Source organism: Staurois parvus, unplaced genomic scaffold (assembly GCF_062004578.1).
Source record: "Staurois parvus isolate SC_StPar_1 unplaced genomic scaffold, SC_StPar_1.0 ptg000022l, whole genome shotgun sequence".
Lineage (NCBI taxonomy): Eukaryota > Metazoa > Chordata > Amphibia > Anura > Ranidae > Staurois > Staurois parvus.
Genome location: NW_028317818.1, coordinates 447,139 through 473,028, shown reverse-complemented (window position 1 = coordinate 473,028; position 25,890 = coordinate 447,139). Strand labels below are relative to the sequence as shown.

Here is a 25,890-nt window from a genome sequence, read left to right as displayed (position 1 = left end):
ATGCATAGGTGATCAAACACCACCAAAAGAAAGCGCTCTGTGGGAAAAAAGGACATAATTTCATTTGGGTACAGCATTGCATGACTGCAAAATTGTCAGTTAAAATAATGCTGCACCATATCGCAAAAAATGGCCTGGTCAGGAAGGGGGGTAAATCCTCTGGAGGGAAAGTGGTAAATCTATTGGCTGAAAGGAAAAGAAAAAAAAACAACACCTAACTCATCTATGGCCTGCGTAACTCTAGTGAGGAAGAAAAATACTTTAGCAGACACAGTAGTATTCTTAATCTAGAAGCAATACAGGTTTCCAATTTTCATTTGCACTGCCACAACCAACACACACACACACACACACACACTATTGATAAAAAGCATGAAAGCAATTCTTCAAAATACTTGCACCAAGCATTTCTCCACTATTCAGGTAAATACCAGTATGCTTCTATAATCACATTGTTGCCCTTATATCATATTACATAAAAAGGGACTGGCTTCTGAATTTCTAGTTCTGTAACAGAGTATGCAAAGCTCAAAATCAATTATTGAAAAGGTAGTATAGGGAATTAAAACTGGAGCAGACAGAATCTGGAGCAGCTGTGCATGGCAGTCAGTTTAATATCAGTCTGCTCAGTTAAGCTTTGAACAGGAAAGATAGAAGCTGAATGGTTGCCATGCACAGCTGCTCCAGATTCTGGCTTCTCCAGTTTTGATTAACTGCCGTATTGTACTCTTCATTAATACAAAAGCTCTATTTTAGCACTGCACAGGTCTTTGCCTGCATTGGTTGCTGGAACCTTTGAGCAGGTCCACCTCTACCCTTTGCATGTCAGCCTCAGGCAACTTCCCTACGATATTTTCCTGGAGCAAATGTCTAAATAGGTTTATTGAAAGCAGTACTAAAAATGTCAACAAAGCAGAATGCCCCAATGTCATTTGATCCTGCATTAGTTCAGGAAGGGTCAATGGACTAAAAAGTATGGTACACTCATGTTCTATTGAAAACTACAGGTCTGTCTGCTGTAGTGGCAGAGGCAAGGACTTGTATGTTCGTATCCAGAATATGTCTGTACATGAAAGCACTACATTTATAGGTCAAGTTTTTTTTTTTTTCTGCCTTCCTCTGGATCAGCTGTGGGTATAGGATTGTGTATATAGGATTGTATACATTTTTTCCCTTTTTATTGGTTGAACTAGATGGACTTGTGTCTTTTTTTCATCCAGACTATGTACCATGCCTGAATAAATGACGTGGTTGTGCAGATCCCCACACAGCAGAGACCATTTCAAAAGTGAAAGTGATGCTATGGGGTAGAACCCTGGCACAGTGTCCAAGGGGGGGGGGGGGTTGAGGTAGACTTTAATGTTTATGGCTGTGTGTTGAGACAGGAGCAACATTCTCCACTGCATGTCCCATCAAACAGGAAGGCATGATAAAATGGTAGATTCCCTCTTTTACTAGGCAGACCTGATTAAATTGCCTCTCTCAAGGTAAGGGTGTCACCTGAGAAAATAGACTATAAATTACAATGGAAAGTTTGATCAGTTCACACGGTCTTTAAACGGTTGAGAGTGGGAGATCAGGCGTATTAGGACAACCATGAATTTAACAGTTTAGATTAAACGATAAAGATTTCACAGAACTGATCATGTAACCCTAACAGCATGTCAGCCACACCCTAGGCCACAGATATCAGAAGTTTAATTTCCAGTAAACAGTCTCTTCTGACTGTCATCAGCAATGCAGAGCTCCCATAGAGCACAAACTAATACTGGGTTTAAGTCAAATGCCTTTTGGAATCTCCTTGTTGTGGTTGGTGAGGGTGTTGGAAAGAGTACCAGTCTGCCAGACCTGTACGTTGAATGAATAAGTGTGCTTTTATTTTTTATCCCTTAGCCACAGAATGCAAAGGCAGCAGGGTTCTCTGTCCACCTTGACAATAACAGAACGTTGAAGACAGTTTTTGAAACATTGTATTGCCAGGTGATCAGTACTGATGCATTATCACCAGCTAAGGCTCAAAATGTAGGACTACAACAAGCCTGTGTGCACGTTTGTACTGCAAACAGTAAAAATCAAGAGCATGTCCAGCCATTCAAAATCTCAATAAGCAATATGTCCTTGCTGGATGCATTTACTAAATCATTACAAATCAACACAGAAATTTGCGTTATAGTAAAAGACATCACATACCACTATACCCAAAGAGAGCTTTGTCATTCCTACAGTTTGATCAGTCTGCAAATCTCATGACAACACCATAAGATTTTTATTGGTTTTATTTTTCTTCTTGATGTGCACTTCAGAAGCAGTAAGGGAACAATTCAACGTTGTAGTTTAAAATAATAAAAATTTTGAAGAGCTTGACAGTCTGAATATATCTCACTAGTGATGGAAAATGTGAATGGTGAGATTCATTCCTCAAGTGTGTTTAGCTGTTCCTCAAGTTCATCCAAATCTTCTCCAGTAAAAAGGTTTTCATCAACAGGCACGTCATTAATCAAATTATCTTCTTCATCCTCGTCATCACTTTCTTCTTCTTCTTCTTCTTCAAAGTCACTATGTTCACCATTTCTTATTTCTCCTCCTGATGCTTCACTTAGCTTTATATCTGAAAAGACGTTTTCAGAGTAAACCGTAAGCAGACTTACTGGAACAGCAGTGATTAAATGTAATACAATGTCTTGCAAAAAATACTCCTAAAAGAATATTTGTAAATTTGTGAAATCTGTACTGATTAATTGGTAATTTGGGACAAAGGGTAGAAGAGAGCAAGAAAAACTTAAGATGTAGTCTACCTTTTGCAAAATATTAATAAATGAACCTACATTAAAATAACAACACAAAAAGTTTGCATTGGAGCATGCAGAGCAGTGGAACTGGGATTAATACAATGAGATCCATGAATCTCTGCCACAATAACTTTCCATTCACAGATCCCATAAATGGATCTGTGTGGGGGGAGCCACACCAAATTCAAAGAAAAGGAAAAGGAAAAAAAAAAAAAAAAAAAAAGGAAGAAAAAAAAAATAGAAGAATGTGAGGAAAACAAATCCTATAATTTAGGTAAGTGGGGGCAAATGTGACCATGTGTCATGTTACACCCAGGGGCGGACTGATAACTCATTGGGCCCCCGGGCAATAGGGGATCATGGCCAAACCCAAAAAAGCCTATGAGAAAAAAAAAAAAAAAAGAAGTGTACCAGGGGCATCTGATGGGGCCCCCTACTGACCCCGGGCCCTCGGTTCCAAATGGTCAGTCCGCCCCTGGTTACACCCATATGTAGGGTGTAACATAAAAACGAGACATTAAGTTAACCATGTATTGGCAGGTTGAATGAACCCAGTCTGCCAGATTTTACATGCAATTACTGCTAGTGGCTGTTATGAAGAACACAATTGGCACAAGAGGGATTCCCGTGTCAACACAAAAAAGCCTGGTTACAATATGCCTGACATGACCTAAACACACCTCACTGGGCTTTTTGGTGGCATTGGTGCAGTAAAGGCTTCTTTCTGCCAACTCAACCATGCAACTCATTTTTATGCAAGTATCGTCATATTGCGCTTCTTAACCACTTCATACATAAGAGTAAACCAAATCTTAACACCTAAGCACAATTTTCCAACTCTGATAGGTGTTAGCAAAACCATACATAACATCACAACTACTTTATGCAACCAGGTGGATTATACATTGTTTTTGTCAGGACAAAATTGGACTTTCATTTGGTGGTAAATGGTAATGGATATTTTTTTTTTATTACCAAATGAAAACTAGCCCAAAATGGTAAAAAAAAAACAAAAAACAAAGAACAAAAAAAAAAAACCAAACCCCCCCCCCCCAAAAAAAAACCCTTTTTTCCCCTTTTATTTATTTAGCTGTATATATCTTGCTACTACCATCTACCACCAAAGAACATCCCAAAATAATTTATCCTGCTTCTGATGATCGCAGTGATGCTTCATGTGTGTATGTAAGTTGTTGTTTGTGCCCGTAGCTGTATGCGGCAAGCAGCACCTGGTTGTGGCGGGTTTATGGCGAAATTATGTCCACTTATGTTCCACTTCCGGATTGTGGTCCTAACAGTGTTTACTGGAACATTCAGAAGTTTAGAAATCCTTATGTAACCAATGCCATCAGTATATTTTGCAACAATAAGAATGCAAAGGTCTTGAGAGAGATCTTTGCTTTTACCCATCATGAGATGTTTCTTGTGTGACACCTTGGTAATGAGACACCTTATTACCCCTGGTCCACATATGCGGCCGTGCAGGCACGAGAGCCCATTCATTTGAATTGACTCCTGTGCCCCGTGCCACACAGGGAAGAAGTCCCTGCACTTCTTCTGAAAACACAGCCCGCACAGGAACCTCGATTCCCAGTACAATTGCGTTTTCCAGTGCAGGCAACGTGCCATTAGAAGTAATGACACCCGCGGGACCGCATTCCTCTGTGCGGGTGGTGCGGCTGCACAGATTTTCGTGCAGATCCGCAGCCGCACCACCCGCCCATACGTGAACCTAGCCTTATAGGCCATCAGTTGAAACTGAACCAGCTGATATTAATTTGCACTGACAAGGGGCAAGATTGCGAATTACTGACAGATTTCATCTGGTGTCTTGGCTTTCCATGCCTTTTTGCACCTCTTATTCTTCAAGTGTTCAATAAATTTTCAATGTGTCATTCAATTTTTATAACACATAAAACTTTATCTATGAACTTATTTGTTTTGGTTTCTCTGTATGTATGGATTGCATGGGTTGACACACACACTATACAGTGCATCCAGAAAGTATTCACAGCGCTTAACTTTTGCCATATTTTGTTACAGCTGTATTCCAAAATGGATTAAATTCATTTTTTTCCTTAACATTCTACAAACAATACTCCATAATGACAATGTGAAAGAAGTTGGTTTTGAAATCTTGGCAATTTATTAAAACTAGAATACGAAAAGAAAAAAGAAACACATGTACATAAGCATTCACAGCATTTGCGCAATACTTTGTTGAAGCACCTTTAGCACCAATTACAGCCTCAAGTCGTTTTGAGTATGATGCTACAAGCTTGGCACACATATTTTTGGGCAATTCCTCCCATTCTCTGCAGTACCTCTCAAGCTCCATCAGGTTGGATGGGGAGCGTCGGTGCACAGCCATTTTCAGATCTCTCCAGAGCTGTTGAAATCAGTTTCAAGTCTGTGCTCTGGCTGGGCCACTCCAGGGCATTCACAGAGTTGGACTTCATGGCTTGGTTTGTGCTCTGACATGCACTATTAACTGTGGGACCTTATATTGACAGGTTTATGCTTTTCCTAATCATGTCCAATCAACTGAATTTCTCACAGGTGGACTCCAATCAAATTGTGGAAACATCTCAAGGATGATCAGTGGGAACAGGTTGCACCAGAGCTCAATTTTGAGTGTCATGGCAAAGGCTGTAAATACTTATGTACATGTGTTTTTTATTTTCGTTTTCCATTTTTAATAAATTGCAAATATTTCAAAACTAACTTCATTCATGTTGTCATTATGGGGTATGGTTTGTAGAATGTTGAGGAAAAAAAAATGTAATCCATTTTGGAATAAGACTGTAACATAACAAAATGTGGCAAAAGCATGTATACACACACACATACACAAGCACACCAACTTCCAGGAAGGGTGTGTGTGCATAAAATGTAACATCCTACAAGTCTGCAAACTCTCAGATCAAAGCCACAGCTAGAGAATGTGGATATCTAAAACTAATCTTGGTGGTTGCACATAAAAACGTAAATGCTAAATTTACCATGGTTGGAGAAGAAACACTACGCAAACTGTTTTTTTCTTTTTCAGCAGTTTTCTCATTAATTTGCAGATTGATTAACATTAACTTACCCTCTTTATCTGTCGATGTGATATATGTGCTGAAACGTTCATTGCTGGCTACTGTTATTCCAGTTTCATCAACATCTTTCAGGACAAATCGACTGAGATCAATATCCTTAACATCTGAAGTGTCAGTCTTTAAAAGACACAAAGAAACAAACTAAGATTTTTCAGAAAGATCTTTTTCACAAGTGTGTTTAAGTACTTTGACTATTTGCATTGCTGAACTTAAACAGATAACACATTTTTGAATAAAAGGTACCTTCAAATCAGAGCAATTACTGAAATGTTTCTGTAATGGAGTTCAGGCACTCTGGCAAGATCCTATTTAATGTGATAAAATAATCTCTACAAAATAAGTGTGGCAATAAGTGAGTGCTACTAAGAGTGTTCCACTCCAACAGCAGGAGCCAAAAGAAAAACTGGTACATATGGGCATGAAGTTGCATGCGTCTTACTCCATATAACAGTAATGAACCAATCGGCACTCTCTTGAGTTCCAACTCCAGCGACTTGTTACTTACAAAAGGAAATACCTTTGCTCCAGGTGGCAGAACAGGGCAGCGGGGGAACAAAAGGAAGGTATATTTATTCTGCTTAGGAGGGGTAAATTCAAAGGACCAGTTACCCATGTACTGTGTGGGCAAAAGCAGATTCACTTTGAAGAGTAAAAAGGAAAAACATGATTTTTTCTACATACTTACCTGTAAAATCCATTTCTTGGAAATACATCACGGGACACAGAGCAGGACATAAAAATGGCTATGTGGGATGTCCCAAAGCAATAACCTTGAGGGGTAGGTGACATCACAAGAACCACCATCAACATCCCAAAAGGGATTCAGTGGTTCGTAAAACACTGCGGCCAAAATCAGAATCCTTCATGGCTTTGACATCCACCTGCTAAAACCTTGTGAATGTATGAACCAAAGACCATGTAGCAGCCTTGCAAACCTGATCAACTGACGCTTGGTGGCGGATAGCCCAAGATGCCCCCACACTCCTGGTAGAGTGTGCTTTCACCGAAAGGGTGGAACCTTGCTCTTAAAACCATAGGCTTGAATGACATCCAGGGCATGCAAAGATCTTTCTTCTGCCGACTGAGCTCTCAGAAAGAATGAAGGCAGAACAATGTTCTGATTGAGATGAAAACTAGAAACCACCTATGGCAAAATGAACGGATGAGGCCATAACACTACCTTATCCTGATGTAAAACCAAAAATGGTTCCCTACAAGAAAAAGCTGCCAGCTCCAATGCCCTTGTTGCAGAGGTGATTGCCATCAAAAACAGAACCTTTGGAGTTAGCAGAACGGAATCTCCCTGATAGATTCAAATGCTGGGTTCTATAAATCTGCCAAGACCAAGTTCAAGTCCTAAAGGACACAGAGGCTGTCTGACAGGAGGAACAGTACACATCACTCCCTGTAAAAAAAGTAGGAACCAAAATAGTGAGAAGCAATCGGTCTTTGGAAGAAAACAGCCAAGGCTGAAACCTCACCCTTAATAGTACCAACAGCCAACTTCTTTTCTGATTGGAGAAAATACAAAATTCTCCCATTCATATTTCCGGGGGTGCCAATTTCAACCTTCACACCAAGAAATATTTGCCTTCCAAGTTCTATAATAAATGCTCCTAGAAACCAGCATCCTAGCGTTCAACATTGTGTGAATAACAGAGTCTGACACTCCCCTCTCTTTCAAGATTTGGGTCTCAACAGCCATGCCATCAAATTCAACAATCGTAAAGTTGGGTTCAATATAGGTCCCTGAGACAGCAGGTCTGACCGATCTAGCAGAGGCCCTGGAGCGCCCACTGCTAGCCTAACAATGTCTACGTACCAACACCTTCTGGGCCAGGCTGGTGCCACTAATATCACAATGACCTCGTTTTGAATCAGGCGGAAGTAGCGGCTATCGGAGGGGAAAGCATATATTAGGGGAAAATGATCCCATGGTATCACAAAAGGCAACTACCCAATAACAAGAGGGTCCCGCATCCTGGACACAAACCTGTCCACTTTGCTGTTGAACCTGGACGCCAATAGGTCTACTTCCAGGTACCCTCAATGCTCGCAGATTGCTGAGAGCACCTCGGGATGCAGAGCCCGTTCCCCTGGAAACAAAAATCGCCGATGACTGAGGTAGTCCACCTGCCAATTTTCTATCCCTGGAATAAACACTGCTGATAGAACTGGAACATGCCCCTTCTGCCCAAACCAGTATGTGATCTAGCTCCTCCTGAGCACTCTGGTTCTTGGTACCACCTTGGTGGTTGATGTATGCCACTGCCATAGCATTATTGGACTGGACCCAGACTAGCCAACCATGAAGCCTGGTCATCCAACATCTCAAGGCAAGCAACACTGCCCGAAGCGCCAGGGTATCAATAGGAAGGATCTTTTACTGCGGCGACCACGTCCCCTGGACTGTGGTCCCTTCTAGGACGGCCCCCCAACCCGAGAGGTTGGCATTGGTTGTTACCAGCTTCCAAATCACTGGTGGGAAAGATCTTCCCTTTTCCAAATTCTGAGCTTCCCACCAATTCAAGCTTTGCAGCACTCGCGGGGACAAAGACATGTTGTAATCCAGTGCTGGAATCTTTGTTCCATGCCAACAGAGTATTCCTCTGCAAAGGCCTTGAGTGGAACTGCGCATAAGGCACTGCTTCGAATGAGGACACCATATTTCCCATTAACCTCATGCAGAGAAAAATGGAAGGATACGTCCTGCTCCTCAAACTCTACACCTGATCTCTCAGGGTGTGGCCCTTTCCTGGAGGCAGAAACACCTTTGCCTGAACAGTGTCTAAGACCAGTCCCAAATACTCCAGACTCTGTACTGGCTCCAGGGCAGATTTCTCAAAGTTGAGCACCAAGCCCAAGCGTTCCAGAGTATGAATTTCAAGAACCACATTTTTTTCTCAGGCTTCGACCAGACTGACCCGAGAAGTAAATTGCCCAGATAGCCCAATATCGATATTCCCCGAATTCTGAGCAGCCTCAGAATTGGAGCCAGAACCTTTGTAAACACTCGAAGAGCCATGGCTAGTCCAAAAGGTAGTGCCATGAACTGAAAATGTGGAGTTTCTATCGCAAACCGCAGAAACCTTTGATGAGCTGGAAACATGCAGGTATGCGTCCTAGATGTCTATGGACGCTAGAAAGTCTCCCTCTTGCGACTACTGACCAGACTGACTTCATCTGAAACGACTGAATCTTTAGGAACCGATTCAGCCCCTTTAAATCTAGAAGGTTTGAATAAAATCCAAGGAGCCTTTCGTTCGCTGGAACCTCCAAAATCGCGCCCTGGGACAACAGCCGATCAAGTGCCTGAAACAAAGATTTCCTTCTCAATGGGTTCGTGGATACATTGGACTTTAAGAACTGGGGAGGAGGAATTCCCTGCAATTCTAGTTTGTACCCCTGAGCAACTGTAGCAGTGACCCACCTGTCCTGGATCAGCTCTTCCCAGATTTCCACAAAAGCCAAAAGTCTTCCTTCCACCCACACGAGTGGGGGCGCCCCTTCATAATGAAGCCGACTTGAAATCTGACCTGGCAGGCTTCTGCAGTCAGAGTTTCTTCTGGCCCTGGCAAGTTCCCTTAGAGGCAGAGCCCTGTGCACAATGAAATGTTTGCCTACTGGAAGAAGCACAAACCACAGAAGTGCCTGGCCCCGTAAAAGGTCAGGCGTTTAGACTCTCTTTTAAAGTGTACTTTTCCCCCTCTGAGATCTTCTGGCTATACTTGCCCAGGTCTTCTCCAAACGTTATCCATGAAAGGGAAAACCTGCTAACAATCTTTTGCATGATAATTCCACCGCCCAACTCTTTAACCACAAGATCCCGTACATGTGTCCGACAGAAGGGCCATGTGAGTGATCTGCTGAACTGAAACCTTAAGGGCATCAACTGCAAAACACAAGGCCTGTGGTAAATCTGCCCAATCCACAGCCATATCCTCCTTCAAGACAGATTGTCTTTTAACCACCCATTTAACTCGGTCATTCAGACTCTGACAGATACTGATAGAAGCAACCACTGGTTGTGCCACAGCCTGTCAGGGGGTAAAAAAAAAAAAAAAAAAAAAAAAAGAGAGAAAAAAAAAAAAGGAGGTCTTGAGGAGTGATTCTAATTTCTTATCTGCCAGATCTTTGAACACTTGGGCATTATCCATAGGACAAGTTAAATGCTTATTCAGGGAAGACACAGTTGCGTCTACCCCCAGCATGCCCCACTTTCTAACAAACTTCTCCTCCATAGGATACAGAAGGGAGAATCTTTTAGGTGGAACAAAAACGGTCTGGGCACTCCCAGTCAGCATACATACCTTGCTCCAACAGAGGATGCACCAGAAATGCCAGAATACTTTGAGGCAACTTTAATGAGCCCAAAGAGGAATAAGAGACCTCAGATGCCTCCACTGGGGGTAACTTGAGACCTGACTAAACCATATCACCTCTGTGATTGAGAAGCAGAAACTCCCTGCTTCTCATCAGGCTGTGATCCTTTGACAAGAAAATAAATTGCCTGACTCTCTTCAAGATCCTCTACCGCAGCTTCATCCTCAGGTTCTAACTACTCTTGATCAAGGACTGATGGGTCCATGGATGGATCTTTTCCGTTTCTTACCCCCCTGAGCCACTGATGCAACCAGTCCAACAAATATGGTCTTGGTCTTCTAACCCTGCTAAGTTTGATGCAAGATTCTTCTTAGTTACATACACCAAAGCGGACGCACCGGCAGCAGCCACAATACCGGACAAATGCAGTGGCTCAGATTGACCTGTTGCCCCTGGTCTTTCAGGAGAGGATAACACAGTGGATCTTTGACTAGGTTCCACAGGACCTGGTGGTGGTGGTGCATTTGCACCCTTTCCTGCTGTACCTCAACCACACCTCTTTCATGATGAAATTACCTCCAATAGAGTTACAAGAACTGTGTAAGAATTTAATCAAAAAACACAGCATACACCACAGACCTGCTTAAAAGAAGCAAAAAACACACCAATACAGTCCAACCCTGCCAGAGGAGTACTCATGTGCCCTTTAGAATAACCAGTCCTGTTTTCTGGCCATCCCTCCAGGGTTCCACAGCATTAGCAGTAGCGGTGGCAGCAGCAGCTCAAATGTAACAAGCAGCGTCCCATGTAAACAATATGGCCAGCTTCCTCTTCCTGTTGCTACCTCGCATGTGTCCCCCGCCGCGCCTGCTTGTGCATACATGACAAGACCAAAATTAGGTATTACAGGCAGTTACAAGCAAAAATGGAAGCACTCTCCCTGGATGTCCTCCCAGTCAAATATTAACAGACACATTCCACCGCAGGCCCCAGAGCTTTTAGTCAAGGACCAACCTTCACCCATCACGGTGAGTCTTGTCCTAAAGATCAAGGACTTTGTCCCCTTTATTAAATAGGGGCCACTGCCTTGGACCCGTATAGCACCCTGCCGGAAGTGCCTTGGTCAGAACAAACTGCACAGATTTCCGAAAATGCATAGTTTTGCAGGACCACAAAAAGGGCCTGGTGAGATTGTGGAGAATCCATGTCTATAATGTTGAGGGTTTTTAGCACAGCAGAAGTGAGTTTATCCACATTAGCAAGTATGTTGTATGAAGCTCATACTACATGTATAAGAGTGTGGGGGGAGAAAAATCTTTCACAGCCTCCTCCAATACAGTTTCTATATCATTATTTCTTTTGGGACCTGTCTCCTCTGGGGCAGGCATATCGTTATCGGACTAGGTAAAGACTGGGGAGCTAGAGTAGCCCTGGACCAAGGTAGATGTATTACGTCTATTCGTTTTCCAAAGAATTGTAATGGAGGCAGAAAATTCAGCTTTTGTCAGGAAGACCACTTGTTGTGTGCCCAAGATGCAGAAACTGGCGTTAAAAATAAGTTCCTTCCCTAGTGCAAGGGGAACATCATCACCATCAGATTGAGTGTGAATGTTCACTTGGAGTTTAGCCATGGCTGCCTTTCGACTGGTTTCCACCATATCCACGGTTGCGGGTATGCCCGTGTAGAGTACAAACATAGAAGGATGAGGAATATATGGTAATAGCACCCCTTTTTCTTATGTGTCTGTAAATGTTAATTTATTACACAGCTTGTAGATCCAGCAATACAACAGTACAGAAAACCTCATTGGATATTATCAAAACAAGAGGAAAAAAAAAATACCTCATCCTCATCCTGTTCTATTGTATACTGAGTGTCATCGGCTTCTTCATCATCATCGTCTACAAGCTCAGGTCGGAATTCAAATACTTCACGACCACTGATCTGAGAGAAGAAAAAAAAAAAAGAAAGAAAGTAGTAATAAAAATACCTTTTACAAAACACAAAGTTAACATTTTAAATTATTTGAGTTGACCGCATACCCCTAAGGATTTTCCAGCTTTAAAGTCTGCTTTTCTTTTTTCCATCTCTTCTTCAGCTCTAACTATTCGTTCTTCCCTTTTTCGTTTTTTCCACGCAAGAAAAGATTCTAAGGTGATCCTGGTAACATTTGGTCCAAGAGCTGCTCGCTATAAACAGACAGAAAAGTAGTATAAGTCCGTGTGTTGCAATGCTAATAAAATAATTAAAAAAAATTACTGCTTGCCCTGTGAAAATTCCATATGAATAGGATTTTGCGGTTTTTATAACATACTTCTACTTTTATATACTTTTTTTTTTTTTCTCTTGAAATATTAACAGGTGTTGCCCCCTTGCTAAGCTATAAAAAGTGGCATACAGGCCATTATTTCAATTCCATGTAATGCAGCATCCAAATTTATGATATTTATCTGACCTGCAATTTTTTTTATTAAGCCTTACAAATTCTTCCATGTGCTTTATCAACTGCATGTTTCGGGATATTTTTATACTGCTTGCATTTCTATACACGTATCATTTCAAAATTTTAGACATAGCCAAAAAAGCTGTCAGATGATCTCAAGAGGCCAAAATGACAATACAGGATTGTCAATTCTGAAATATGTTCCTATGTGCCTGAAAGTCCCTAAAGCCACATAGAAGACATCGCAGTGGACAGTATCACAGGGGGAACATGGGCTTTGTCTTGCAATAGGTAGAGCCAGAGACCATCTATAGTGTGCACCTGGGATGTAAGGGTTCCCCTTAGAAAATGCATACAAAAATTACAAATATACTTGTAAGCACCATACGATGCCTTCACTTTGAAAGCATTATTACATGAGACAGACAGACACACAAAAACAAACAATCCACAGTTTAAATGGTCAAAATGGCTTTGCAAGCTTTTCTTATTTTTTTTGCCCTTCTTTCTCCCATGTAGGCGTTGTTCGTTTTTACGCTAAAAAGGATTTTTTTTTCTTAAAAATCAAGTCCAGCCTGTGTTGAAATTAATTTTTGCTTTGTATAGTAAGGAAAAGAAAATTAACCACTTCCATACCGGGCACTTTTACCCCCTTCCTGCCCAGGTCAATTTTCAGGTTTCAACGCTCTCACACTTTGAATGACAATTGCGCGGTCATGCAACATTGTACCCAAACTAAAATTGTATCATTTTCTTCACACTAGAGCTTTTTTTTGGTGGTATTTAATCACTGCTGGGGTTTTTATTTTTTGCTAAATTAACAAAAAAAGACCAAAAATTTTGAAGAAAAAAACCCCACCTTTTCTTTGTTTCTGTTATAAAAGTTTGCAAATAAATAATTTTTCTTAATAAATTTAGGCCAAAATGTATTCTGCTACATGTCTTTGGTGAAGATAACCCAAATTAGTATTTATTATTAAGTTTGTAGGAAAGTTATAGCGTTCACAAACTATGGTATATATCTGAATATTAATCAATCCTGAAGTACTGACAGCCAATCTAATTTCTTGAGGTCCAAGAATTTCAGGACAGTACAGATATCCCCCAAATTACCACTTTTTGCAAAGTAGACAGTCCGACGTATTTCATAACAGGCATGGCAAGTTTTTTTGAAGTTGTAATTTTTTTGTCATTTTTCGGAAATGAATAAAAAAAAATGATTTTCACTATTTTTTTTTTACATACTGTCACCAGTGCAGTACAGAATTTTTTTTTTTTTTTTTTTTTTTATTACATTTTGTTCTCTTAAGATTTGTTTTTCATATTTCACTGACAAAATTAGTACAATGTTACCATAGCAACATTGTACTACTTTGTGGAAGTGATTTTTTTTTTTTTTTTTTTTTTACACACAAATTTGCTTATAGCAAAGAATTACTTTGCTATAAGCAAGCATTTACCAGAGTGAAATCGATTCATTCAGGATTTTTTTTTTTCCTTAACTGTGATTTGGCCACAGCTAGTCACATGACTCAGCTGGGCTGTGATTGGCGCAGCTTGTGAATGTGATCGCTGTGACCATTCACAGCTAGCCACACTTGTATACAATGGATGGCATGATAGGAATCCATCCATTGTATACAACTGTCATGTGACCTGCTGTTATTGGTCACAGCAGGTCACATGGTACCGGCAATAGTGCCGGTACTCAGATCTGTCATCGGTCGCGTCCGAGGTACACGGCTGGTGACAGATCGCGCCGCTGTGTGGCTCTGCGGGCATGCAAACTGCGCATGCCCAAAAGGACGCCATGTGGCGTCCACCCGGAGCGGTGAGGGTTTCTGCCGGTCACCATTCGGCCATAGGCCGGGCGTTTAAACCCCCCCCAAACACACACCCCAAAATAAAAAAAAAACCCACATATTTCAATTTACCTCTTTCTCGATCAAGTCTTCTAGTGAAATTTCATCTTCTTTTTCTTCTTTCTTTTTGTCTTTCTTTAGCACAAATCCAGGAGGTAAAGCATGGCGATACATACAGGTATCCCCTCCACCAGGGCATACCCAAAACCAGCCATATTTGTTGTTTTCTATAGCTTCAAGGAAAAACTTGCACACCTGAAAAAAAAAATGTGCTTAAGATTAACTACTGCAATTTCACCCTCTTCCTATCCAGGCCAAAAGTTTCAGCTTTCAGCGCTGTCACAATTGGAATGGAAATTGTGCAGTCATGCAACACTGTACCCATATGAAATTTGTATCACTTTTTCGAGAGAGTGCTTTCTTTTGGTGGTATTTAATCATCACTGGACTTTTATTTTTGGCTAAACTAACAAAAAAAAAAAAAAAAAGACTGAAAACTTTGGGGGAAGAAAAAGTTTTCGTTTTTGTTAAAAAAATTCTGCAAATCAGTACCCAGATTATCAGTGTAAACTATGTATCGACCACCTTGACAGTTATCGGTTCTCCTTTCTTCAGCCACAGCGTGTGATGAAAGGAATACTAATGACCGCCAAGTCTGTCTACATCTGGTCAGCTGTAATTTGACACAGCTGATCACATGGTAAAGGGCCACTGTGATTAGCCCTTTTCCCCAATCTGTGATCAGCCAAAAGGACACAGCAGTCACAGGGCACACCTGATGCACACCCCAGGGACGCACAGGGGACAGGGCTCTGGGAGAACATCCAACAGCGCTGTAGCCGTCTTTTGGCTATAGTGTTGTATTAAAAAGTGGTTAAGTATTTAGTTTCTAGAATTTTTGCAAATATAAAAGGTCTCCTTCCTACACATTTTATATGCTCCCCTCCCCCCCCCCCCAGATTCAAGCTCATCAAAATGGCAAATACATAAAAGCACAAAAGCAAGATTTCCAGAGTACATATAAGAAAACTATACACAAATACATACAGTGGGGATCGAAAGTTTGGGCACCCCAGCTAAAAATTTGTATTAATGTGCATAAAGAAGCCAAGGAAAGATGGAAAAATCTCCAAAAGGCATCAAATTACAGATTAGACATTCTTATAATATGTCAACAAAAGTCAGATTTTATTTCCATCATTTACACTTTCGAAATATCAGAAAACAAAAAAATGGCGTCTGCAAAAGTTTGGGCACCCTGCAGAATTTATAGCATGCACTGCCCCCTTTGCAAAGCTGAGACCTGCCAGTGTCATGGATTGTTCTCAATCATCGTCTGGGAAGACCAGGTGATGTCAATCTCAAAGGTTTTAAATGCCCAGACTCATCTGACCTTGCCCCAACAATCAGCACCATGGGTTCTTCTAAGCAGTTGTCTAGAAAACTGAAACTGAAAATAGTTGACGCTCACAAAGCTGGAGAAGGCTATAAGAAGATAGCAAAGCGTTTTCAGATGTCAATATCCTCTGTTCGGAATGTAATTAAGAAATGGCAGTCATCAGGAACAGTGGAAGTTAAAGCAAGATCTGGAAGACCAAGAAAAATATCAGACAGAACAGCTCGCAGGATTGTGAGAAAAACAATTCGAAACCCACGTCTGACTGCACGATCCCTCCAGAAAGATCTGGCAGACACTGGAGTTGTGGTACACTATTCCACTATAAAGAGATACTTGTACAAATATGGTCTTCATGGAAGAGTCATCAGAAGAAAACCTCTTCTATGTCCTCACCACAAAAATCATCGTTTGAACTTTGCAAATGAACATATAGACAAGCCTGATGCATTTTGGAAACAAGTTCTGTGGACCGATGAGGTTAAAATGGAACTTTTTGGCCGGAATGAGCAAAGGTACGTTTGGAGAAGAAGGGGCACAGAATTTAATGAAAAGAACCTCTGTCCAACTGTTAAGCATGGGGTTGGATCAATCATGCTTTGGGGTTGTGTTGCAGCCAGTGGCACAGGGAACATCTCACGAGTAGAAGGAAAAATGGATTCAATACAATTTCAGCAAATTGTGGATGGTAACTTGATGCCATCTGTGAAAAAGCTGAAGTTAAAGAGAGGATGGCTTCTACAAATGGATAATGATCCTAAACACACCTCGAAATCCACGGGGGATTACATCAAGAGGCGTAAACTGAAGGTTTTGCCATGGCCTTCACAATCTCCTGACCTCAACATAATTGAAAATCTATGGATAGACCTTAAAAGAGCAGTGCGTGACAGACAGCCCAGAAATCTCAAAGAACTGGAAGACTTTTGTAAGGAAGAATGGGCAAAGATACCTCAAACAAGAATTGAAAGACTCTTGGCTGGCTACAAAAAGCGTTTACAAGCTGTGATACTTGCCAAAGGGGGCAGTACAAGATATTAACTCTGCAGGGTGCCCAAACTTTTGCAGACGCCATTTTTTTGTTTTCTGATATTTTGAAAGTGTAAATGATGGAAAGAAAATCTAACTTTTGTTGACATATTATAAGAATGTCTAATCTGTAATTTGATGCCTTTTGGAGATTTTTCCCATCTTTCCTTGGCTTCTTTATGCACATTAATACAAATTTTTAGCTGGGGTGCCCAAACTTTCGATCCCCACTGTACTTATGGACAATGGATCATGTAACAGAAAAATTGTGGATTTAAGGTGATTAATCAGGGAGGGAGGAGGTTTTACAGCATTCACTTTCTTCTACTGGGGCAAAGAGTATACTTTTCCCCAATGACATTTAATAAAACTGTCCAGGAAAGCACCAAAAAGGCATTCTACCTGCTGTTTAGCAAACCAACATTTAAGTGAAAAGAGTCATCTGCAAACACGTGGAGAGGAGACTCTTTCTGGATATAAGGCATACCATAGGCACAAATATAATCTGTTGCAAAATTGTAGGAACCGATCAGAATGTTGTAGAAGCCTTAGAAATACACCTGGGTCAGACTCCAAAGGTCTGGTAAATGGCCATAAAACGACAATAGTTTTACCTACAGGTAAGCTCACAATACCTGTAAAATTAATATCTCCTAAATGTGCCCCGTTTAGGAGATATTCAGTGCATGCGCTCTGAAGGAACAGCCTACCCGTGCCGTTCGTTTAGAGCAGGGGTCTCCAAACTATGGCCCTCCAGGTGTTGAGGAACTGAAAGTCCAATGAGGCCTTGCAAGACTCTGACAGCCATAGGCAAGAGTCAGAGGATTGATGGGACTTGTAGTACTTCAACAGCTGGAGGGCTATAGTTTGGAGACCCCTGCTTTAGAGCATTGTGCCATGGCTCAGGACTCCCACGCACATGCGCAGCAGTGACGTCATAGCAGCTCGACCAGACAGCTGGAGCTCGCGAACCTGGAAGGAAGACTGGTTGAAGATGGAAGCCTCCCACTTAACTTGACGTCAGATCACAGTAGCAGCAAAAAATAATAATTTGAAATGGCCAAGAGCATTGGAAGATACTTTTTGAGTTAATACATACTAAAATAAAATGGTTTTTAAACCAGGGTTTAGTGTCACTTTAAGTCTAGCAGTTATGCCAGCAGACTGAACCTCCTCAGGCACCAGATCATCCAAAAAGGATTAGATTCCCCACCATCTTGAGCTGTAGGTGCGCAAAAGCAGCTGCACGCATGATCAGACAAAGATCTGCATCAGAAGGCATAGAAACATGCTTCCAGCCTATGCATTCTGAGTCAGCAATCATAGTAGTGATCTCTTGCATGAATTCTGACAAGGTCACAGAAAATTCCTCCCTGGGTAACACAGAGGAGGAAGCCATTCTGGATAGAACCAAGGAAGACTCAAGCAGTGAAGAGCAATCCAGGCTGTTATGTTGGGTCCAAAAGGAGAAAAGCTGCAAGCTGTCCCTGAGCCACTGGTGAACAGAGAAGGTGAACAGGTCCACAGAACTGGTGTACTCGCATTTATGACCCACCACATTAGTGTGCAAGTGATGTAAGCCAATAAGGGTATTCAAAAAACCCAGCTGCAGAAGCAGATGAATTGAAACAGATTGCAGTGTGAACGGCCACCCTAAAGCTGGCCATACATAGATTGAAATTTGGCCATATCAGCAGAGACCAGCCAAAATTTCAATAGATTTGTGGCCACTGTGGTTGAACAGAAGTGAATCTACCAATAAACTTTTTCAACTGCCCCGCTTGATTTTAGCGGCTCGATCAACGCTGCAGATTCAACGCTGCGGTGCTGATCCATGTATGCCGATGGTGGGGGAAGTCTCCCCACTGTAAGAATACAAAGACACAGTGGGGAGGATTCCCCATTCATCTCAAAATGTGTGGATCGGGGAACCAGACCGTTTTTTTTTTTCGTTCAACCCACTGGTTAAAAGAAAAAACACTGACTAATGTATGGGCAACTAAAGCTGGCTATACATCGTAGAATTCCAGCCGATTCAGAGGAATCGGCTGAAAGTCTAACATTAGTCAAGTCAGCAGGATCCCCCAATATCGATTACATAAAGGACAAAAGTACAAAAGAAATGTATTAGTGCATGGCCAGCTTAAGAGGCGAGAACACCAAATCCCTGCCAGTTCCAAACTGCTGCAGCATGTAATGTCTTATGCCATATTTAATTTGCTTTAGAAGTACAGCTATTCTTAAAAGTGGTTGTAGATCTCAGACAGTAAAAAAATTTAAACAAAGACATCCTTCTATAGTGTGTACTAGCCTGAATCCAAAGCAGCGAGCGAGATTCCCCTCTGATCTAATTTCTCTCGGCTATCTGAATGAGTCACAGAAAAGACTTCAGGCATCCAAGGAGACAGCTCGCCTCCCCTTCAGCATATAGCAGGGGATTCCATCTCAGCTCTGTATGTTTTTCTATGTCAGTGTGTAGAAAGAGTGTGTCCCCTCCCACCATTAAGCTATCAGACACTCTGTGCTTTAGCTCTGCAGTGTGAGAGATGTCAGATCCTTGCCCCCTGCTTTCTAGAGCAGAGATATGCTGTGTAAAATGTGTGTTTTAGAAGGCTGTAGAGAGGATATGGCTAGAGATAAAACAGGTACATCTTATGTAGGAGGATTTGTTTCATTCCTGTCATCTAAAATAAATTCTGCCTTTTTACAATTGCATGACATTTCTTATCCTACCAGACTTCTTGAAAACAATAATACAGTCAATGTGAGAGTGTGTTCTGTCCCAGACTGCAGAATATTAGGTATACATTATCCAATGGTCGTGTAAAGTTGACATTCTTGTTCAGGCCTCAGAAGTGTATTTTAACATTGAGACAGCATACATATCATCAGCCCAAAATGTCCAACTCTAAGACAGTGGTACCTAAAGTTTGTCTGAAATGTGTCCTGCATATTTTTCTAAAGATTATAAAAATTAGCATTCTTGACCACAACTCTCCTCCATAATAAAATAAACAGGATTAAAATACAAATGCAAGACAGGTTTCAAACGTCTGCACTGCAGTACAGGCCAAGAAAAAAAAAGAAAATTTACCAGTATTGCCTGTGGTCTAATTGGAAGTTAAAAAACCTTTTGACCTTAGAACCACTTTAAACTATATACTTTTGTCATTTTGCAGTGTAGCTAATAAAATTTCAGAATCATGAATGAGGAGCCCGAATACCAGGTAATAACTTAATGGTCAAAAGACATACTATTTGAGTTTTGGGTTTTATCTTTTCAGCTTCCCCATGTTTCTTGTTAACCACCTCCTCCAACTTCTTCTCATCCCAGTTATCCATTGTATCTGTAAATAAAAAGCCAATCTTAAGAATACATAAAATTACTTGTGGCACCCATCTAGTATTCTGACAAAAGACTAGAATAGCTCACCTTTTTCAAGCTCTTCATCTCTACCATCAACATAAACACTTCTCTTCTCACATTTTCTTTCTAATGACAAGTCATGGGAGAATTTGCATTTGTCACCTTTTGTACACTGTCCTTGCTTGAAGAATGCACAGACAACAGATTTTGGATCAGCACCTACCATATGAAATTACAAAAAGTCACAGATTACACAGGTATATTATGCAAACTTGACAGCACAATAGGAGCAGTGATATACAGTGGATATAACAAAAAAAAAAACAAAAAAAAAAAAAACAGTCTACACACCCGTTAAAATTAACTTTTTCCACCATTAATGTAACTTATAAAACTGTACAACTCAGTTGAACAACAAACTGAAATCTTTTAGGTGGAGGGAAGTACAAATAAAAAGTTAAAATAATATGGTTGCACAAGTGTGCACACCCTTAACCACTAGCCTACAGGGCACTTATACCCCCTTCTTGTCCAGGCCAATTTCCAGCTTTCAGCTCTGTCACACTTTGAATGACAATTGCGCGGTCATGCAACACTGTACCCATATGAAATTTTTATAATTTTTTTGTGACAGAGCTTTTTTTGGTGGTAATCACCTCTGGGTTTTTTATTTTTTCTTAAACAAAAAAACCACTGAAAATTTTGGAGAAAAAAAAAAAAAAAAGTTTTTTTCTTAGTTTTTGTTATAAAATTTTGTAAACAAGTGATTTTTCTCCTTCACTGATGTGCGCTAATGAGGCTGCACTGATGGGCACGGATAGGCTGCACTGATAGACACTGATAGGTGGCATTGATGAGGAGGCACTGAAAGGCAGCACTGACAGGTGGCATTTCTGGGGCCACACTGATCATTAGGGCACACTGATCATCAGTGCCCTGATGATCAGTGTACATGTCCCCTCCGCGGAATGCCGATTACTGGCTCTCCTCTTATCTCGAGCTGTCAGCGTGACAGCTCGAGAGGAGAGAAATACCGATTACCGGCATTTCCCTGTTTACATGTGATCAGCTGTGATTGGACACAGCTGATCACATGACTAAGCCGACATCTTCGGCTCTTTCCGTGGATCGGTGATCCGCTGTGTCCAAGGGACACAGCGCACCGCCGATCACCGCGTGCTCCCTGAGCCGCACATGCGTGGTGAGAATGGGAGGACGTCATATGACGTCCTCCCAGAACGAGAGAACCACCTTGCGCCCGTCATTGGACTATATGGCATGCGGGAGGTGGTTAAACTAATACTTTGTTGAAGCACCTTTTGATGTTATTCCAGCACTCAGTCTTTTTGGGTATGAGTCTAGCAGCATGGCACACCTTGACTTGGCAATATTTGCCCACTCTTCCTATCAAAAACACTCCAAATCTGTCAGATTGCAAGGGCATCTCCTGTGCATCACCCCACAGATTTGATTGGATTCAGGTCTGGCGGGGCCATTCCAAAACTTTAATCTTCTTCTGGTGAAGCCAGGTCGTTGTCATGCTGAAAGATGAAGTTCCTCTTCATGTTCAGTTTTCTAGCAGAAGCCTGAAGGTTTTGTGCCAATATTGACTGGTATTTGGAACTGTTCATAATTCCCTCTACCTTGAGTAAGGCCCCAGTTCCAGCTAAAGAAAAAGAGCCCCAAAGCATGATGCTGCCACCACCATGCTTCACTGTGGGTATGGTGTTCTTTTGGTGATCTGCAGTGTTGTTTGTGCTCCAAACATACAGTCAGGTCCATAAATATGGGGACATCGACACAATTCTAACATTTTTGGCTCTATACACCACCACAATGGATTTGAAATGAAACGAACAAGATGGTCTTTAATGCAGACTGTCAGCTTTAATTTGAGGGTATTTACATCCAAATCAGGTGAACGGTGTAGGAATTACAACAGTTTGCATATGTGCCTCCCACTTGTTAAGGGACCAAAAGTAATGGGACAGAATAATAATCAGAAATCCAACTTTCACTTTTTAATACTTGGTTGCAAATCCTTTGCAGTCAATTACAGCCTGAAGTCTGGAACGCATAGACATCACCAGACGCTGGCTTTCTTTCCTGGTGATGCTCTGCCAGGCCTCTACTGCAACTGTCTTCAGTTCCTGCTTGTTCTTGGGGCATATTCCCTTCAGCTTTGTCTTCAGCAAGTGAAATGCATGCTCAATCGGATTCAGGCCAGGTGATTGACTTGGCCATTGCATAACATTCCACTTCTTTCCCTTAAAAAAAAACTCTTTGGTTGCTTTTGCAGTATGCTTTGGGTCATTGTCCATCTGCACTGTGAAGCGGCGTCCAATGAATTCTGAAGCATTTGGCTGAATATGAGCAGATAATATTGCCCGAAACACTTCAGAATTCATCCTGCTGCTTTTGTCAGCAGTCACATCATCAATAAATACAAGAGAACCAGTTCCATTGGCAGCCATACATGCCCACGCCATGACACTACCACCACCATGCTTCACTGATGAGGTGGTATGCTTAGGATCATGAGCAGTTCCTTTCCTTCTCTTCCCATCACTCTGGTACAAGTTGATCTTGGTCTCATCTGTCCATAGGATGTTGTTCCAGAACTGTGAAGGCTTTTTTAGATGTCGTTTGGCAAACTCTAATCTGGCCTTCCTGTTTTTGAGGCTCACCAATGGTTTACATCTTGTGGTGAACCCTCTGTATTCACTCTGGTGAAGTCTTCTCTTGATTGTTGACTTTGACACACATACACCTACCTCCTGGAGAGTGTTCTTGATCTGGCCAACTGTTGTGAAGGGTGTTTTCTTCACCAGGGAAAGAATTCTTCGGTCATCCACCACAGTTGTTTTCCATGGTCTTCCGGGTCTTTTGGTGTTGCTGAGCTCACCGGTGCGTTCCTTCTTTTTAAGAATGTTCCAAACAGTTGTTTTGGCCACGCCTAATGTTTTTGCCATCTCTCTGATGGGTTTGTTTTGTTTTTTCAGCCTAATGATGGCTTGCTTCACTGATAGTGACAGCTCTTTGGATCTCATCTTGAGAGTTGACAGCAACAGATTCCAAATGCAAATAGCACCCCTGAAATGAACTCTGGACCTTTTATCTGCTCATTGTAATTGGGATAAATGAGGGAATAAAATCACACCTGGCCATGGAACAGCTGAGAAGCCAATTGTCCCATTACTTTTGGTCCCTTAACAAGTGGGAGGAACATATGCAAACTGTTGTAATTCCTACACCGTTCACCTGATTTGGATGTAAATACCCTCAAATTAAAGCTGACAGTCTGCAGTTAAAGCACATCTTGTTAGTTTCATTTCAAATCTATTGTGGTGGTGTATAGAGCCAAAAATGTTAGAATTGTGTCGATGTCCCATTATTTATGGACCTGACTGTATCTTTTGGAATTATGGCCAAAAAGTTCAAACTCGCTTTCATCAGACCAGAACACATTTTCCCACATGCTTTTTGGAGATTTCAGATATGTTTTTGCAAAATTTAGCCAGGCTTGGATGTTTTTCTTCATAAGAAAAAGGCATCCGTCATGCCACTCTACCCCAAAGCCTAGACATATGAAGAATATGGGAGAATGTTGTCACATGTACCACACAGCTAGTACTTGCCAGATATTCCTGCAGCTCCTTTAATGATGCTGTAGGCTTCTTGGCAGCCTCCCAGACCAGTTTTCTTCTTGTCTTTTCATCAACTTTGGAGGGAAGTCCAGTTGTTGATAATTTCACTGTTGTGCCATATTTTCTCCACTTGATGATGACTGTCTTCACTGTGTTCCATGGTACATCTAATGCCTTGGAAATTCTTTTGTAACCTTCTCCTGACCGATACCTTTTAACAATGAGATCACTCTGATGCTTTGGAAGCTCTCTGCAGACCATGGCTGTTGCTGTAGGATGCGACTAAGGAAATGTCAGGAAAGACCTACTAGAACAGCTGAACTTTATTTGGGATTAATCAGAGGCACTTTAAATGATGGCAGGTGTGTACCGACTCCTATTTAATATGATTTTGAGTATGATTACTTATAACTGAGAATGTAGCTGTGCTCAGAATTAAGAGGATGTGCACACTTATGCAACCACATTATTTTAGTTTTTTAGGTTTACTCTCTCTTTCCCCCCCCCCCCCCCCCCAAGATTTGTTGTTCAACTGAGCTGTACAGTTTATAGGTCACATTAAAAGATGGAAAATGTTCTGAAATTATTTATCTATGTCATTTTTTTTACATCACAGAAACCTGACATTTTAACAGGGGTGTGTAGACTTTTTATATCCACTGTACCATACTACATTAGCCAAGGTGGTCATCATGCAACTGCAAAATTCATCTGCACTATTCAATGCAAATCTCTGCCAGTCATCTTTGTTGCACACAGATTAGGCCTGAAATATACTTATATATGATAAATGGCTCAGTGTTTGCCTTTAGAAGACTGTTTTCATAAACAAGATGTCATACAGGAAAAATCTGAAAGGAATAATTGGGCCCAAACATTGCTTCAGTACATATTTCTACAGTGCCTTGGTTAAACAATGAGCCTACAGTAATCTCTTGTATGCGCTGGATTGCCAAGTCTAAGCCATTCACATGGATGCTTAATAACTTCTTGTCTAACTTATACTGTAGACACTATCAAAATGCACTCCGACAAATATTTTAATCCTAATGCCAGTTTAGTTGGCTTGGCTGAAACACTACTGGAATTACACAAAGTGGTTATGCGTGGTCACCATATACAATGTTCCACAAGGAGCATGAAGCAATTCAGATGAAATTTAGCCTGTGTGTTTGTGATATGCCAGAACTTTAAACAATGCCACTCTAGGACAGAATTATTGTCAAATTAAGCGGGGGAAAAAAAAGTTAAAGAAAAAAGAAGAAAAAGGCGTTAGTCACAGCAGAGGTTTTACACTAAAAAGCAATAAAACTGACTCACCCTATGTGAACAAATTAAAACAGAACTATTTTAACCTTCATTCCAGTGCTATGGTATCCCAGGGCTCTCTCACCAGCCACTGCTCTTCAGCCATTATTCTTCTGGGTTCTGACCTTCAGTCATATGACTGGTTTGGTGGAGATGACGTCACTCCGCACAGGCAGAGTACATTCATCTTGGCACTACCAAATACACTGCGGACAGGCAGACAAGAAAATGTAATGCAGAAGAAACATTGTGCATGTTGTATGTCTCCTCTGTATTAAAAACCTGCCAGATCACATGTTCTTTTAATAAAGTTAAATTTTAAGGCCCCTTTCACATGGGTTGGATCCGGTTTGTTCAGCAGGGGATACATCCACTGATCCCCTGCTGAGCTGACAGAAGCTGTGGATGACAGCCCCCACTTCTCTATGGGTAATCGGATGTAAACAGACTGGCCGTAAATTTTATACATGGCTGCCATCCAATCCAGCCAGCGGAACAATTTTCCCCCTACCGTTTGTTTTTGCCAGATCGGAGGTAGCTGGGTATAAGTGTTTACATCCGGTTACCTACAGAGGAGAATGGAAGGTTCGGTCAGGTCTCTCTGAAAAACCAGACAGGCGGACT

General features: G+C 41.4%; 1 protein-coding gene across 1 annotated transcript in view; it reads right to left on the bottom strand.

Annotated features, from left to right (window-relative positions):
- Positions 1 to 1,855: 1,855 nt before the first annotated feature.
- ZC3H15 (zinc finger CCCH-type containing 15) overlaps positions 1,856 to 25,890 on the bottom strand; it is a 60,807-nt gene continuing 36,772 nt past the window's right edge. Inside the window, exons 4-10 of the mRNA XM_089691431.1 lie at positions 20,378 to 20,530; positions 20,200 to 20,291; positions 14,592 to 14,774; positions 12,257 to 12,403; positions 12,057 to 12,158; positions 5,881 to 6,007; positions 1,856 to 2,608 (exon numbers count right to left, since the gene is read on the bottom strand). Coding sequence (XP_089547557.1) covers positions 2,412 to 2,608; positions 5,881 to 6,007; positions 12,057 to 12,158; positions 12,257 to 12,403; positions 14,592 to 14,774; positions 20,200 to 20,291; positions 20,378 to 20,530 — 1,001 coding nt within the window. The 3' untranslated portion in view covers positions 1,856 to 2,411. The remainder of the gene's footprint in view (positions 2,609 to 5,880; positions 6,008 to 12,056; positions 12,159 to 12,256; positions 12,404 to 14,591; positions 14,775 to 20,199; positions 20,292 to 20,377; positions 20,531 to 25,890) is intronic.